The 16,211-nt window shown below is 35.5% G+C and overlaps 4 protein-coding genes across 4 annotated transcripts; all 4 read left to right on the top strand.

Moving 5' to 3' along the window:
• Window positions 1–1,384: 1,384 nt before the first annotated feature.
• LOC21407308 (probable E3 ubiquitin-protein ligase MID2) lies at window positions 1,385–4,199 on the top strand. Its single transcript, XM_024169435.1, has 4 exons — window positions 1,385–1,514; window positions 2,432–2,531; window positions 3,021–3,483; window positions 3,565–4,199. Exons 1-4 carry the CDS (start codon window positions 1,400–1,402, stop codon window positions 3,943–3,945), a joined length of 1,059 nt encoding a protein of 352 aa, XP_024025203.1. The 5' UTR covers window positions 1,385–1,399; the 3' UTR covers window positions 3,946–4,199.
• Window positions 4,200–5,032: 833 nt separating this feature from the next.
• LOC21407307 (pathogenesis-related protein PR-4) lies at window positions 5,033–7,228 on the top strand. Its single transcript, XM_010103984.2, has 2 exons — window positions 5,033–5,361; window positions 6,854–7,228. The coding sequence occupies exons 1-2, from the start codon at window positions 5,098–5,100 to the stop codon at window positions 7,022–7,024; spliced, it is 435 nt and encodes a 144-aa protein (XP_010102286.1). The 5' UTR covers window positions 5,033–5,097; the 3' UTR covers window positions 7,025–7,228.
• A 1,236-nt stretch (window positions 7,229–8,464) lies between these two features.
• LOC21407306 (E3 ubiquitin protein ligase DRIP2) lies at window positions 8,465–13,111 on the top strand. Its single transcript, XM_010103983.2, has 7 exons — window positions 8,465–9,058; window positions 10,158–10,257; window positions 11,093–11,423; window positions 11,510–12,009; window positions 12,123–12,173; window positions 12,514–12,586; window positions 12,685–13,111. Exons 1-7 carry the CDS (start codon window positions 8,944–8,946, stop codon window positions 12,847–12,849), a joined length of 1,335 nt encoding a protein of 444 aa, XP_010102285.1. The 5' UTR covers window positions 8,465–8,943; the 3' UTR covers window positions 12,850–13,111.
• Window positions 13,112–13,703: 592 nt separating this feature from the next.
• Window positions 13,704–15,814, top strand: LOC21407305 (probable prefoldin subunit 4). The gene is made up of 3 exons (XM_024169433.1): window positions 13,704–13,782; window positions 13,915–14,025; window positions 15,329–15,814. Exons 1-3 carry the CDS (start codon window positions 13,774–13,776, stop codon window positions 15,587–15,589), a joined length of 381 nt encoding a protein of 126 aa, XP_024025201.1. The 5' UTR covers window positions 13,704–13,773; the 3' UTR covers window positions 15,590–15,814.
• Window positions 15,815–16,211: the final 397 nt, after the last annotated feature.

Here is a 16,211-nt window from a genome sequence, read left to right as displayed (position 1 = left end):
GTTGATATTTAATATTTTTTAAAAGTTTTTAACTGTGTCAGAAAAAATTATATGTCATATTTTTGAAAGTTTTTAACTGTAGAAATCTAAAATTGAAAACTCAAATCGATAAAATGAATTAGACCTAAACATGCGATTTCTATTGTGGTTGCAAGTACTGTTTCTACAATGGGAGAAAATGCTTTAACTAGTTGCCCTGTGGTCTCACATAACTTAGGAGTTACTAAAATCCCTGGCTTCTAAGTAATCTTCTAATCATTTCTCCCATTCCGATGAAACTAAAGTTGAACTGATCATTTCTGCTATAAACTCACTGCGTTTAATATTTCTGAAGGCGAAGGCGGCTAATTATGAAAAATTTGGTTTGTTTGTCCTTGAGCTCAATTTATGTTCTCTTTCAGTAAGCTATTTCCTCTCCCTTTTTCTTCATGTTTTATTTATTTATTAATTTTTTTTGAAAAAAGTATCTCCTACCTTTTCCCTGACTATAAGCTTCAATGATATTAGCAAATATGTACACTGGGTTTTTGCTTCGCCATGCGGAACTAAGTGCTTATTTCCTGAAAAATATCGAGTTTATCAAGTTGTCTGTTAAGGCAATTTGATCAAATATCGCCAACTTATACAACCCGTTGTCCATCTTTACCTAATCCTTATTCGCATCATCACGCTTTCTTTGAGAGTGGAAGTATTATGAAGGAGCAGAATAGTAGCCGATAATCGATATTTATATCAATTTCATTCTCTTCAAAATGGTTTTTTTTAACTAAAATATTTGCATTGCTTAATAAAAATATATTGAAAAAAAGTTTATATAGACTTGCCAGCAAGTATAAGAGTACTATTAATGATAAAATAAGAAATATTAAACTTATCAAATTTAACATCCCCTCAAAATCCATATCTGTAAGTAATTACCAACGTAATCAAGCTATCTCTCTAGTTGGAGACATGGCATGGTAGTCTGCTTTTGTGGAAGATCTAGAAACAATGTCGTGCTTCTTTCAGTCGTTTTATGCACTTTTCTTTTCCGTTGTTTACGTGCCTCTCTGAATATTGGATTCAGTATTCATCGTTTATTTCTTTTTGATGTCGTTTTGCCTATGTTACATTGGCTGCCTTACTGTCGGTGTTCGGTTACTTATCGTTTTATTTTTTAACTTAGTTGTCGTTTTCTGTACTTCGCTGTTAGACGGTTGTGGTCTTCAAAGCTGAAACGGCGCCGTTTATTTTATTCTTGACCTAGACCCGACCGGACGAATGATTAACCATTCTCAGTACAGGTACAAAATATCTACTTTGTGTCTTCCTTGGTTGTGAAGTAATAGAACAGCTTTTCTTCCCCCAATGAAAATGAGAGGCTTTTCAGCGAAACGAGAGAGAAGTGAGTAACAAAGAGATGGCGGAGAAGGTGATCAACGTAAGGAGAGAGACCCTAGAGGCATGCATGACGTGCCCTCTTTGCAATGAGCTCTTTCACGAAGCTACAGCCTTAGCTCCCTGTCTTCACACATGTTGGTCTTTCTTTTTCAACCCCATGATTTTCTTTTTTCTCAACTTACTTTTTTTTTTCCCCACTTTGTGATCTGGGTCTATTCCATTTTGCATTTTACTTTTTTGTTCTTATGAGTTTATCATCTGGTTTTTCCAACTTTTTTTGCAATTTAAGTTTTTTATTTATTATTTCGAGTGGTGGATTTTGTTGTTATTTATTTGGACTGGATGCCCCCCCGTTAGTTAATTTGAAAACATTTGTGTGTTTTCGTTTCTGCGACATTGATTTTAGTAAAGGACTTGTGTTTCTAAGCTCATTTCCGCGTATTTTTTTTTTAAATGAATAATTGCTGCTTGAGTTATCAGTACATTTTCCTGTGCTAGTTCTCAGTACATTCTGCCTTGTTTTGTTAGCAATTTTCTTTTTTTTTTTCCTTTTTTAATTACTGCTTGTTATATTTTTCATCTTTAAATCTGTTTGCTTAGCAAGATCTTGACCTTAGTAATTTGGTGATTATAATCAAGACTTTCTTCTGGCAGGGAGTAAGATTCTGATTTTGTGGTGATTTAAATTCCAACACTCAAAAGTCTTCATTTTCTATGTGGTTCCTCCCGCTAAAAGAAAGAACTCTTTCAGTGTGGCTTTGAAAAAATACTTTACAAATCCAACCACAAGCGTATTTTCTTCCCTCAAGAGTAAATGACTGCTTAGCTATGTCTAAAACTAGCCTAAATTGGTCTAATGCAGAGTTTCATTTCAAATAGTTTCTATAAGTATTCTCGGAGAATCGGCTCTAGCTAATCAATTTGTGCTCTTTCCTTTTGTCTGTCTTGGCATTGTTGTGTTTGCTTTCCTCTGTTGACGCTTTCTAGAAAAGTTCTGGCTTTTCGGAACATAGAAGTTATTAGAAATTACAATCATGGGTATCAAAACCAGTTTGCAGAAAGTGTATATATGAGAAGTTATCAGATGAGAAGATCAAGTATTGTCCTGTATGCCATACTGATTTGGGGGGGCATCCAGTGGAGAAACTCAGGTCATCATATTTTTCTCCATGTCTTCTCAATTATGTAGACCTCACGTATAAATGGAATTATTTATGTTACAGATCCCCTAGATAGGGATTTGTTGTAATCTCGAAACTTGCTGAGATAATACATGTGAATTGCTGTACAAATCATACATTAGAGTTCTCTGCCCTAACGTTTATTATGGCTACAGCCAATTTATCCATTTATGTTTTCAAAGATAGAGATTTCAATCCTTTTCATCATTATGGGTTCAATGATATTTGTGCGACTTTGTTACTTGCAGTTTAAGCTTTAAGGAAATTGCAGCTTGCTTTAATCTGCATCATGTTAATGTTACTTAAGGAGTTAAAAAATGTTGATACTGCAGCCAATATTCATTACTCTCTTTAACTTTCTTGTATTGGATTTATGCTGGCCACACACACTACATTTACTATGAGCAATTGTTGAGGCCTTCAGTGAATCCTCAAATACTACTCATTGATAACATGCAGGCGAGACCATAATCTGCAAGATATTTGTTCCAAGATTTTACCTCTTAAGAGGAGAAAGATTGCTGAACCAGAATTTACACCCTCGATCTCATTACCTGTGGATGGGGAAGAGGAATCGCCATCTTCATCTCCGAAAGTGCAAACACAAATTCCTCCAGATGATGCGAAGAATGTCAGCTGGTTAATTGTGTATATGAGATCGTTTATTCCTCAAACTGTGGTATCTATTTCTCGAGCAGCAGGAGAAGCTTTTGCTAGCTCTCCGGTGTTCTCCCATAATTTAGGAGTGCTCGAAGCCCTGGCTTCGAAACCATTTCCCGATCAGTGCTCCAATGTCGAAGAAACTATAGATGAACTGATCTTTCCTGCTTTGCATTCACTGAGCTCAATTCGAGATGCAGAAGCGGCTAAGGAAGAAGTTGATTTGTTACATATTCTGAACTTCAATTTGGAATTTCTTTCAGTAAGCTCATTCCTTCTTCCTCTTTCCTTTTGAGAACATATCTCCTTGCTTTTCCCTGACTAAAAGTTTCAATGATATTAGATGGTATACTATCAGTCTCTCATCTTCTGTCGGGCCCGTAAGCAAGAGCAACTCCTCTCACAAGCTCTGAAGCAACTTGAAGAGAAAGATATCTTGGTGACCAGCCTGCACGAGAAGGAGGAGCTGAGAGGTATCGTGGAGCAAGCGCAGATCAAACAAGCACAAGCTGAATCTGCCTTAGAAGAGACGCAGATCTTGAAAGAAAAGGCGATTGCAGATGCCGTTGAAGAGGCCCGTAAAGAGACCCGGGAGAATCTGACAAAGGAATTTCAGAATACATTGAAGATGAAGCAAGCAGAAGCTGAACATGCCTTAAAGGAGATGCAGACCATGAAGGAAAAGGCTTCGAAGAAGTTCGGTAAGAGATCAGGGAGAACATGACAAAGCAATTTCAGGATATTTTTTTTAGCAGAGTGTGAGGGAGGTTCTCATGAGATTCTCTTTTTTGTTGTTCATCTGTTTGTGGCTATAAAGGCTTTGTATTTATTTTTAGTTCCTTTTATCAGTTTCCTAGCTTCCTTAATGTAATGCTTAGATTATCACTAGAAAAAGGTTATGAAGCCTTACTTTTCAGTGTATTTTACCAAAGATCAGCAAGTTTTGTATCAGAAACTGAATGCTGAAATCATTTTCATTCTCTGCAAATTGGGGTTTTTTTTTTTTTTTGTATGATAAGTAAATACATATAATAATTGTATTAATAGGTGACTCCAGTCTAACTCAACGTATCAATTAATTGTTAAGAAGTCCTTAAGTAAGGGATTCTCAAACTAGCCTTAATTTAATATGCACTCAGATTTCCCTTAGAATGGCCTAACACGTCTAATATTACAAATCAAAGACTCAACAGAAAAACATGCAAATTTTCTACGCATCTGTAGAGTGACCTAAGCCTTTCAAGTTCCAAGCCTCCAAAGTAACTATACTAGAAGGTTTGAGAAAAGAAACAAAAAAAAAATCAAGAGAGAAGAATTTTCTGGTTTTCTGGTGGGGGCTGCTAATTTTATCTCTTACTACACTTGCGGGTCAATCAAGTTAATTTATGAGAAAAATTGAAACCCCCTTCAAAGGCAGAGACGGAAAATCTCTGCTTCTAGAGTTTTTATCGGTACGTGTTTGTGTGAAACAAGGCTTGTATAACAAATTGTTCATTCGTTACACCCATTTACACGATCCCAGATATCTTTCAGTAAACTGTACGTGTACTTTTGAGGCGAAAATTCCTACACCCACCTGATTTTGTGCCGTGATGAACGACTCTTAATTGGCTAACATTTCTTGTCCTCTCACCGACTTGCATGTATTATTATCCAAGTAGGTTTTTCTTTTTTCTTTTTTTTTTTTAAGTCAAGGTCATGATCAGTCAAGATAGAAATAAATTTGCCAACTCATTTCATACTATTCAAAGGTCATTTCAGTAATCTTAATGGTGACCTATCCCTATAAATCTAAGCCCTTTCTAGCTTTAACAAATAATCTCACAATATACCCCAATATCAACACAGTTTGCAACAACTTTAAGAGTAGTCAAAAATGGTGAAGATGATCGGCCCATGGGTGGCAGCGTTCTTGCTCTCAATGGTGGCAAGTGCATATGCCCAGAGTGCGACTAATGTGAGAGCCACATACCATCTCTACAATCCACAGCAAAACAACTGGGACTTGAATGCTGTGAGCGCCTTCTGCGCCACCTGGGACGCCAACAAGTCATACGAATGGCGCAGCAAGTATGGTTGGACCGCCTTCTGCGGACCCTCCGGCCCTACTGGCCAAGCGGCTTGTGGCAAATGCTTGAAGGTAAGTAACAAAATGAACATTTCTTTTTTTTTTTTTTTCTTCTCTACACCACATTCCTAATTTTTGAATACCTTGTTTGTAGGACTGTTCATAAACCCGAACAATCCGCAAACCCAACCCATTCCGTCCTAATTCAAGTCGAAAAAAACAACCCGCATCATTATTTTTAAATTTGCGGCTCATTATACCTCTGGCCCGAAGTGTTTGGGGCGGATTGCGGGTTGGGCCCATAACAACCCGCAATCCCCAACCTAACCCGCACAACATACACCCAAACTTTCGGCCCAAGCCGAACTGTCTAAGTTCTACCCTAGGCTCGCTAACATTAGGGTTCACAAGCTTATTCTCGGTCGTCCCTCCCGTGAACCCCCTCTTCTTGCCTCTTCCTTTTCAGTTTTCCCTCTTCTGTCCCTCCCATGAACCCCCTCATAACTCTCTCCTCATTGCTCAGTCCTCTCGGCCGCCGTCTTGCCCACTTTCTCCGGGGCTCTCTCGCCGGACTGATAAGGATGGTTGCTATTTCTATTTAATGATGAAGTTTGAATATTATCTTGAACTTTAAGTCTTTAATTTTTTGAATGTTGAAACCGACCTCCTAACCCACCCCGCACCGCCCCAACCCAACCCGAACATTGTTGGGTTGTGAAATTTTTCTAACATCGTTGGGGCTAAATATGTGCAACTCGCACCCTTTGGGGCGGAAAAAAAAAAGTCCTACCCCGCACCAACCCAACCCATGAACAGCCCTACTTGTTTGTCCTAATCTTCACAATGTCACTTTTGCTAATAACATGGCTAACTTTAATAAATTAATACATCGTCTTTGCTTAACAACACGCTAATAAAAGACGAATCTCACAACATATATTTTAAAAACAGATAACATCTTTATTAATTGTGGTGTTAAATATTATTGATATTTTAAGTATTTTTTTCTTTACATAGGACGCCCTCGGAAGAGGGTGTGCTCAGACTTACGGACATCAACAAAAAAAAATCATCTTTTCATTAATCATGGTTTTTTCATTAACTTAGGCCCCGTTCACTTTACCGATTCGAGTTTAGAATTCGAGTTTTATTACAGTAAAAAACTCTCAGAAACAGTCACATTTAACTTTTTTGTTACAGTAAAAAATTTTCACATAAAGTCACATATCAACTTGAATTAAAAACTCGAATCAGCAAACTAAACGGGTCCTACTCTTCATCATTTAGATTTAGCATACATTCCAAAATGGTAAATGGTAATTATCTTAACCACAACCTTGGTAAAAAATTTAGGGTCTGTTTAGTTCGTTAATTTGAGTTGAGATGTGACTTTATGTGTGAATTTTTAACTGTAATAAAAAAATTAAATGTGACTATTTTTAAAAACTTTTTACTATAACAAAACTCGAATCAGCTAAATAAATTAGGCCTTAAAATATTGGAAGTTTAGGTAAAAAACCAAAATCTAGTGGATGATGGGGGTATATATGAAAAATGCGTGCAGGTGACAAACACAGGAACAGGAAGTGCAGTAACGGTGAGAATAGTGGATCAGTGCAGCAACGGTGGGCTAGACTTGGACGTGAACGTGTTTAACAAGATTGACACCGATAAGAAAGGTTATGAGAGAGGCCACCTTATTGTCAACTATGATTTCGTCAACTGTGGTGACTAAAATTAATTAACCACAACTAGTGTACTGCTTTTTTTGTTCCCATCTTTTACTAAAATAAAACTTACTACATGACGAATAAGATAAATCAATGGATCTGCTTCTTGATCATCAAGAAGTGTTTGACTGTAATGTCATCGCATCTAGCGGTGCAGAATGTGTAGTATTATTACATGGGAATGAATAAACATTTCATTGTAATTTTTATATATCGTTCATTTCTTTTTTATTGGAAAATATGAGGCCCGTTTAGCGCATAAATTTAAATATAAATATAAATTTTATGAGATAATATACTGATTTAAATAGTAATTCGTACCTATAAAAGAAAGGCACGGATGGAAATGACTGCTACGAGTACAAGAATTACACGACAAGTCTTAAAGAAATCTTGAGCGTTGAAACAAACGACAACTCATTAGATGTCGCAAGCCTAATTTCAACGACAAGGTCAAGTTTTTGCCTCGAAAAGAGGGTATTAAATTTTAAAATATACGGCAGTTTGTTTAGGCAACACTGCGAATTGGAACATCCTAAAAAGTCCAAGCCAAGCTAAATATATAAGAAATCATCTATGAAAAAAAATTTGAACAACTAAATTAAAAACCATAATTCCTCTAAAAAGGAATAAAATACCACCATAATACAATTTTATATTTATTTAGATGACATTTTTTCTCACCCTTTTATTTATTTATTTCAAAGCGATTGGTACATGTGTTTGAATGATACCATCAACTTCTATTTTTCCATATTCTAGAAACCAAAGGAAAAAAATCCTTTTTACAGTCATGATTTAATAGACTCTACTCTTAAAAAACAAAATGAACACAACTACCGAACTTAAAAAATAAAAGATAAATTGTGAATGTCTCTTAAAGATTTTTTTAAGTCAACGTCCTTAATTTAATAATTAAAAATATATATATATTAACTTTCGTCAATTGTTGATTAATTTCTAATCATTATTAATTGATCTTGATAAATTAATCATTAGTTTAATATGTTTTTAAATTCTCAATCATATAAACTATTTATTTTAAAATTCTTTTGAAAACAAATATTTTTAAGTTTTACAAACTTATAAATATTAGCATAACTAAGAACATATACTTTAAAAAAAAAATTTGCACATATTTTAAAATAAAATACACAGAAACAATAGAAGCATATTTCAAGAAAATATTATGAAAATTGAACATAATTTTTACTCAATAAGTTTTTTTTTTTTAATCTTAATCTCATACTATCTAATTTCAGGATATTTTCTCGTCACCTATTACATAATTTTTTTATAAAAAAAAAAGGAAAAGAAAAGAAAAACCTAACGGCGCACTTTATCCACAATGCGTAAAATCGTAATTGTCGAACTCAAACACAAACCGGTGTTTCGAAGTTGCACGCACGAAAAGGAAAGGGCAAAAAAGAAAAAAAAAAATCATTTTCTCATGCTTAATAATGGCTGTGCCGTCGAGAGTATGCAACAACACTAAAAATTCCAATTATTTTTAAATTAAAAAAAAAACCCAATAAAAACAATAAAAATCCCAACAATACAAATTACAACACAACGCCTTTGGCTTTGGCTTTGCTTTGTCCAAATATCTAACAAACCCCACGTAATTTTCCCTCGAACAATCCAAACCCACCTCTCAGTTTCACCCCCAAAACCCGCCACTTCTCTCTCTAACCTCCCTCTCTCTCTCTCTCTTCCATTCCACTCTCAGATCCACCATCCACACGTCCAATAACGCCAAAAACCAGACGACGTCGCACCACATCCGTTTCTCTCTTCAATTTTCTTCCCACTGTTTTCCGCTCTCCCGATTTTGGTTTCTTCTGGTCTGGGCGGCTTAAATGCCGTTTAGAGAGAGAGAGAGGGATTTTTTTAGCTGAAGAGATAGAGAGAGAAACAAAGAGAGATGGCTGGTCAGGTGGTTAAAGTAAAGAGGGAGAGGCTGGAGGCATGCATGACGTGCCCTCTTTGTAATAAGCTCTTGAAAGAAGCTACGACCATTTCTCTTTGCCTCCACACGTGTTAGTTCTCTTTCTCGACTCTGTTTCTCTTTAGTTTTTTTTTTTCTTTTTTTCCTGATTTTTTTTTTTTTATCTGGGTATGTCTTATTTTGCGATATTACTACATGGGTTCTTCGTGTTTTGTGATTTTGTGATCTGGGTTTTCAGTTGTTAAGCAATTTGCATTGGACGGCTTGTTAATCAATTTCATATCCGTACGTGTAATTTTTATCTGTGGTTGCTCTAATATGGCAATTTTTAAAGACTGTCTGATTCTTGGTTTGTTTTCTGTCATCTTAGTTTTGTCCAATCCAATATTGAAACTTTGATTACCATTTGCTCGTTTTGTGTTTATTAACTTGTTGTAGTAGTAATTTCATTGATGATTGTTATCTGAATTACTTATGTTATACAGTGATATGATGATTTTGTAACCGTTTAATTTCCAAGATCAATTTTTTATGCTTGTTTTGTTGTATACCTAGATCCTCCCACAAAGAAATAACTTATGCAGTTTGGCTATGGAACTATACTTGAGAAATTCGATTAGATCTTCATTTTTCTTACAGACACCAGATTGAATATCACAAATGTCTATTTATTTTATCTTATAGGCTTACAACAGTAATGATTTCTCTGCCGCAGTAAATGGTGAATGACCTGTTATATTGACTGTCCAAGATTGAAGATTAACAGCTGTTTCGAACGATCTCCTTACTTGATATTTGCTGTGAATTTTTCTGTTTGCTTTCGAAGTTGGACAGTAATGACAACTAATTTAAGTTCTCAATGGCTTTTTTTTTTCCGTTTTATTTGCCTTATTAAACGCACCGGCTTTAAGAGATGATGTCTATCTTGTGGCAAAAGTCTCGTAATTCTTTTCAATGGATCTGGTTTGCGGACCTGCTAAGATCAAATTATTCCCTCTTTAATTGCTTGCCTAAATACTGTATTTGTTTCACTTTGTTGTTTGACTACCCTTAGGATCGGAAAGGTCTTTCCTTTTTGTTTCACTGCCCTTAGGGGGCTTTCATTCAGTGCTAAACATTAAAATTTTGAGATTCTGTTTTACTCTACTTTCAACATTTTCTAACGTGTGTAGTCATGAATTTGGAATCAGTTTGCAGAAAGTGCATTTATGAGAAGCTCTCAGATGAGGAGGTCGACTCTTGTCCTGTATGCGAGATTGATTTGGGCTGCCTTCCAGTGGAGAAACTCAGGTTGGTACTTCTTCACCAGAGGCTGTTAATATGATCATTCAATCATTTTCACTTCTGAATTGATTGTTGAATTTTCTTTTTCTTTTTTTGTTTTTCTTTTTTCTTTTTTTTTTAATTATTGACTTATTTAACTTGAGAACAAGTAAATGCTTTTTACACCTAGAAGGATAAGGGAATGATATTGAATTATTGCTTAGGCTTCAAATTTTACTTGGAAATTCCGTTCCATTCATTCTCAACTAGTATACGGTCAGATGTTCATTGGAGTTTTGGTTCACAGTTTTACTAGCAGTACATATAACAATCCTCAAAAACTATATTTTTATGTTTTCTTAGAGCATTTTATAGTTTCCTATGCTGGATGTGCATTTCTGGGAACTTCAAATTGGGAGCTTTCAGGAAATTTTTGCAAATTAAAATGCCGTTCATGACCTCTAATCTTTCCTATTTTTTAAGGAGTGCCAATTTTCAATTCATGTCTCCTCTTTACATCGATAATATGATATTATGCATTCATTTTTTAGGTTACAAATTGGGGTCCTTTCATTATTGGCTTATCTGTGAGGGAGTATAATTTGTTCTTGAATTTGTGCGCACTTCTTGTTCTGTTTCCAATCAGAAGAAGCTTTAGAAAATAGTTTGAAGGTTTGCTTGCATATGCTTACTTGAGTAAAATTATTATGTTGGTAGGCCTGCAAATTAGATTGGCTGCACGCAATTTTGTGTAATTTGAGCAATCTCTTTAAGATATTATTCCATGCTTTTCCCCCCACTGCCTGAATCGTCTTGTATTAAACAAGTATCAAAGCTTAAGGGTGTCCATAATGACATGCAGGCCAGACCACAATTTGCAAGATATCCGGGCCAAGATCTTTCCTCTTAAAAGGAGAAAGGTCAATGCACCTGAAGTTACACCCTCAATTCCAGTGCCAGTGAAAAGGAAGGAGAGATCACTATCTTCCTTAGTGGTTAGCACGCCCAAAGTTCCGATACAAACTGGCTTGACTGGAAGGCGGACAAAAGCTGTTGCAAGAAGAGCTGCTGCTTTACGAGGTTGTACTTTTGCTGTGGAAGGGCCTGTAAAGAGGGAAGATTCTGCAGAAGACCATTCATTAGGCTCGAGCTCACCTGAATCTCAAAACAAAAGTGCTCGAAATAAAATGCAGGTATTGACCTTGTGCTCTAGATTTAATCTTACTGGAGATGCACGCTTATTGGACTATTCTTCACTTCCATTCTTCATGCAATGCAGGATTCTTCCACAGCTGAGCCTTCGGGTGGGCAAAAGGCTACTAAAGAGACAGATGATGTTGTAATGGAAGGGAAAGGTGATCTGTGGACACCATTAAATTGTCTTGTAGAAGCTGCTAATAGAACCAAGACCTCCAAGTCTAATACGCAAGGCCTTACTGTTTCAAAATCAGAACCAAGAAATGTTTCTGAAAGCGAATTACGTATACCCGAAAGCAAAACTGAAGCAGAATCAAGAAATGCATCAGACAATCAATTGTACGTGCCTAAGACAAAAACGAAGGACCCTGAACAGACAAAAGTGAAAATTAACAGCAATGGAGCATCCTTGCTTCCTGGGCCAGTGAAACGCAGAAGGTTGCGCGCGGCAAATCGCAACAGAGCAGCATCATCGTCTGGAGAGCTGTCTACTTCTGCCCAGGTTATCCTCGATGCATCAGGGGCTAACCACAACAGAAGAAACAGTCCAATTTGGTTCTCATTGGTTGCTTCAGAAGATAGGTAAGATGCTTCTTTTGTTTTAAATTATACATTATTATGTGGCTTTTCATATCTGGGATGCTCGATTTTGTTGCTTCCACGTTGATTCCTGATTTAATGGTAAATGGCTTCAGGAAAGGAGATAGTTACTTGCCACAGATCTCTGCGTGCTATTTGAGAATAAAGTGAGTTTCTTGAATCCCTTTACTTCAAAGTTACATTTCTCTATATTTGTTCCATGGTTGCTTCAATATTTAATACATCTGAGGTTGTGTAGCACAAAGCTGCAAAATATAAAATGCGGGTCGGTCCTTGTGTGTTGCTTTTCTAGGATATTTTTGGCACCTTTCAGAGAGCAGTTTGATACTTGTTTCATAACATCCTTGAGCTATTTTTTCCAACTTGTACATTCTTCCTGCATAATTTTGATCATTTTGGAATGGATTATATATGGTAGATTGCATTGATGTGTCCAATACTAACCGGCAAAATGTAGTATTAACTGACTTTTCTTTCTGTTTACAGGGATGGAAAAATGCCGGTCTCATTTATCCAGAAGTACCTTGTAAAGAAACTTGATCTTACTAGTGAAGCTGAGGTGAGCTAATCTCAGTTGGTTCCCAACAAACCTGAGAAAGCTTTTCTAACTCTTTCATCTTTTGTAAAATTTCAATCTTTGTTCCTTTCTCTTTACAGGTTCAGATTTTGTGTCGCGGTCGGCCAGTGCTTCCAACACTGCAACTACAGAATCTGGTTGATCTGTGGTTCCGGACAGCATCAACATCGAAAAAAGTGCCGGCATCCGTTGGTTCCTCAGCCAAGGACTTTGTGATGGTTCTCTCCTATTGTCGAAAAGTCTAAAACCACCCACGAGAACAAGCTACTGAGGAATTTTGTCCATCCTTTTCACGAGTTTTACAAGTTCAATTTTCCAATACACAGTCGCCATTTCTTTTATGGCTATATGGCACTATGATTTTCTTGTTATGTCATGACTCGCGTGTGTTTGTTGTTGTACCGTGCAAAATTTAGTTAGTATGTATGAATTCTTTGATTGATTTATTCCATTTATTTTATCCATGGCGTGTATAATATGTTAAATTGTAACGATAACTCCAAATGTTCTTCGGTAATCTTGGATGTTTTAATCTTTTTATTTTACTGGCGAAATACTTTGCATGGTGGTACCTCCAAATAGTGATTTGCGTTTGTTTTCACTTTTAGTTTTTGATTTGATGACCATAAACAATCTGCCCTATAAGTTTTTTAAACAATCTTTTTCTTGATAAACAAATTTCACAAACGAGTCTAGATGTGACGTGAAAGAGAGGTTAATTCTTGTTATTTTACTTTTTTAAGATATGCCCTTCTCAGTCATTTTGATGATTTGAAGACAAAAAAACCAAAGAAAAAAAAAAAACACAATGTTGACAATTTTTCTTTACAACACCTGAGATCTTTTTTTTTTTTTTCCCCCATTATCCACTAGTTGAAATTTGAGTTTCGTGTCAAGTCTCAAATTTTTTTTGGTCTACATTAATTTTTACGTTAAAAAAAAAGTATCAATTTACAGGCTTAATTAGCTTATTAGCACGCATTATTACTCATTAAAAAAAATCCAGCTGGGGGTATTTCAGTCATATGACGTATATAATAACCCGACCCGATTATTGGATTGGAATAAAAGCCGATATAAAATATGAAAAATGGCCGATGCGTCCTTCACTGCCTCGCCTTCTTCAGTGAGATTCGCTGTCTGCGTTTTTTCAACTCCGACGATCAAACATGCATCAGGTAAAACCCTCACTCCAAAGTTTCCTTCCCAGAGTTTTTTTCTTTTCTGATAACTGAATTTTTCAGTAATCTTTTACGCTGTGGGTTTATAATTTATTTTTTTTTTTTCAATTTTATTTATTGGCGCAAAAGGGCGGAGGATCTGAAACGGAGGTGACATGGGAGGACCAGCAAAACATCAACAAATTCGGAAGATTGAACAACCGATTTCACGAGCTTGAGGACGAGATCAAAGTCGCCAAGGTACTGTGCGTATTGTCGTATTTATATGTTTGTTCCGTTTGTTTGTGGATGTAGAAGTAATATTGCATTTCTTAGAAATGGGTTCCAAAAAAACTGGGGAAATTTTGGGGGAAAATGATTTGATTTGACTTAATAATCTTGCTGGGTTTCTCCTATTTAGTTCTATGTGATGTGATTGTGGTTTACTATGGAATAATAGATTAGATACAATGCTTCAATCAAGGTGGGAACTGAAACTGGATGACCCAATTGCAAATAAGCGAAAGAGCAAATTAGATGAGTGCCCGTTTGGCAGAGGTTTTTCTTTTGCTTTTAGTCAGTAGAAGAAGAGAAGTAAAAGCTGTGTGCAGGTGTTTAGAATAAAATAGCTTAATGGGTCAAAATAATTTTTTAATTTTCTAATAAGCAATAAAAGTGTTAAAATGAAGTTTACAATGTCTTAATAAAATTCTAATATAAGTTTTAAAGTCTGTTCAGAAGTGTTTTTTTAGAAGTCACATTTTATGGCTTTTTAAGGAAGCTCTTCTAAAAAGCCGAAGTAATTTTGACAGATCATTCAAACACTTCCAAAGGCAACTTTTAGAGTCAGGAAGCCAAAAGCAACTTTTAGGAAGCTCTTCTAAACAGATCCGAAATAACTTGGGGAAAAAGAATTTAGAAATTTTTTATGTGTTATGATCAAGTTATTTTAAATAAGATTTAGAGGAATCCTCTTTAAGGTGAAAATTTTGGTATAATTTTCTTCTAAGAGGAGTTACAGAAACAATACGCTATCAAATTGTGGGGTAGGCTGTAGGCTATGAGGGAGAAAGAAATTAGGGGGTGTGTTCGTTTTATAGGTTTGAGCAGAAAATTTGAACTAAAAAGTTTTATAGGTTTGAGTGGAAAACTTGAGCTGAAAATTCAAAAAAAAACATTGTAGTAAAAAGGTTAAATTGTGGTTCAAACCTACAAAAAGAACGGGGCCTAGGTTAGGGTTGTTAATGATTGTGGGCATTTTAATTCTTGACTGAGTCTGTCTTGTTGAGCTTACGAGTAAATTTTCTTGGTGGGAACTTGGGGTAACTTGGGGCTATCTTTTCTGTCTTTTGGATTAAGATTTTTAAGGTTTTGGTAATAATTTGACTGTTATCTTTGAGCTCATGTGTGCTCTCTTTGGACTAGGACTTTAGCCATATAATGCTGAAGAAATCTGCAATTCTGTGTTTGTTATTGAGCTTTAAGATCCCGCTTTGCTTGATCTTTTTACTTCTGATAAACTCAAAAACAGAGGTGTTAACAAGATGGTGTTTGTTATTTTCAGGAAACAAATGAGAATCTAGAGGATGCTAGCAATGAGTTGATTCTTACAGATGAGGATGTGGTTAGATTTCAAATAGGGGAAGTATTTGCCCACGTGCCAAAAGAAGAGGTGGAGACCAGAATAGAAGAGATGAAAGAGGTGACTAGCAAAAATTTGGGGAAGCTTGAAGAAGAGAAGGAATCTGTACTAGCCCAGATGGCCGAGTTGAAGAAAATTTTGTATGGGAAGTTCAAGGATTCCATCAATCTAGAGGAGGATTAGAATTTTCTTCTTGGCACCTTGATGTTTTGTTCTTAGCAAGTGCTTGTTAAATTTGATGAAAAATGAGTTCTACAACTTGCTAAAACTTGTATTTGTGCCAGCGTCTTATTGAATATCGACAGTTGAATTAGCAAATTATTTCTGCTCAATTGCGTTAACACATGTTTTATTTGGGAAGAGAGCATTTAGCTGAACCAATTAATTAAGGGAATGTTTATTTTAGCACATTAGACCACCGCATTATATAATAATATAATATTTAGTGTGATTATCGTATTGTATTGTATAGATTAGTATGGATGGTAATTTAATAAGGTTTATGTCGTATTATTGAATACGTCTCATTTTAAATGTATTGTATTGTATTATTTTATAGTGGATCATTGATTTATGTCGGGATTAGGTATGACTAGAGGTTGGTGTCAAGTTGACATAAGATCATGTCAGAGCTTATAACTGTTGAAAATTTTTGGGGCATAATGCAAATTTTATATTCATTAAAAATTACATTTTGATCTTAAAATTTTTATAAAATTACATTTTGACTCCAAACTTTTGAAAAATTACACTTTAACCCAAAATTTTATAAAATTTTATTTTGATCCCAAAACTTTGAAAAATT

This window comes from Morus notabilis, unplaced genomic scaffold (genome assembly GCF_000414095.1).
Source record: "Morus notabilis unplaced genomic scaffold, ASM41409v2 Scaffold205, whole genome shotgun sequence".
In the NCBI taxonomy this organism is placed as follows: Eukaryota; Viridiplantae; Streptophyta; class Magnoliopsida; order Rosales; family Moraceae; genus Morus; species Morus notabilis.
Note: the sequence above shows the minus strand (reverse complement) of the source record. Positions and strands in the feature narration are given on the sequence as shown.

What these genes read in the sequence shown, in the direction of transcription:
- LOC21407308 (XM_024169435.1), top strand. Translation starts at nt 1,400, where the DNA reads ATGGCGGAGAAGGTGATCAACGTAAGGAGAGAGACCCTAGAGGCATGC. An exon ending in AGCTCCCTGTCTTCACACAT is followed by an intron (nt 1,515 to 2,431) that starts GTTGGTCTTTCT and finishes TATCAAAACCAG; the next exon opens with TTTGCAGAAAGTGTATATAT. An exon ending in CATCCAGTGGAGAAACTCAG is followed by an intron (nt 2,532 to 3,020) that starts GTCATCATATTT and finishes GATAACATGCAG; the next exon opens with GCGAGACCATAATCTGCAAG.
- LOC21407307 (XM_010103984.2), top strand. Translation starts at nt 5,098, where the DNA reads ATGGTGAAGATGATCGGCCCATGGGTGGCAGCGTTCTTGCTCTCAATG. An exon ending in CTTGTGGCAAATGCTTGAAG is followed by an intron (nt 5,362 to 6,853) that starts GTAAGTAACAAA and finishes AAATGCGTGCAG; the next exon opens with GTGACAAACACAGGAACAGG.
- LOC21407306 (XM_010103983.2), top strand. Translation starts at nt 8,944, where the DNA reads ATGGCTGGTCAGGTGGTTAAAGTAAAGAGGGAGAGGCTGGAGGCATGC. An exon ending in GCGTGCTATTTGAGAATAAA is followed by an intron (nt 12,174 to 12,513) that starts GTGAGTTTCTTG and finishes TTCTGTTTACAG; the next exon opens with GGATGGAAAAATGCCGGTCT. An exon ending in ATCTTACTAGTGAAGCTGAG is followed by an intron (nt 12,587 to 12,684) that starts GTGAGCTAATCT and finishes TTCTCTTTACAG; the next exon opens with GTTCAGATTTTGTGTCGCGG.
- LOC21407305 (XM_024169433.1), top strand. An exon ending in ACGAGATCAAAGTCGCCAAG is followed by an intron (nt 14,026 to 15,328) that starts GTACTGTGCGTA and finishes TGTTATTTTCAG; the next exon opens with GAAACAAATGAGAATCTAGA.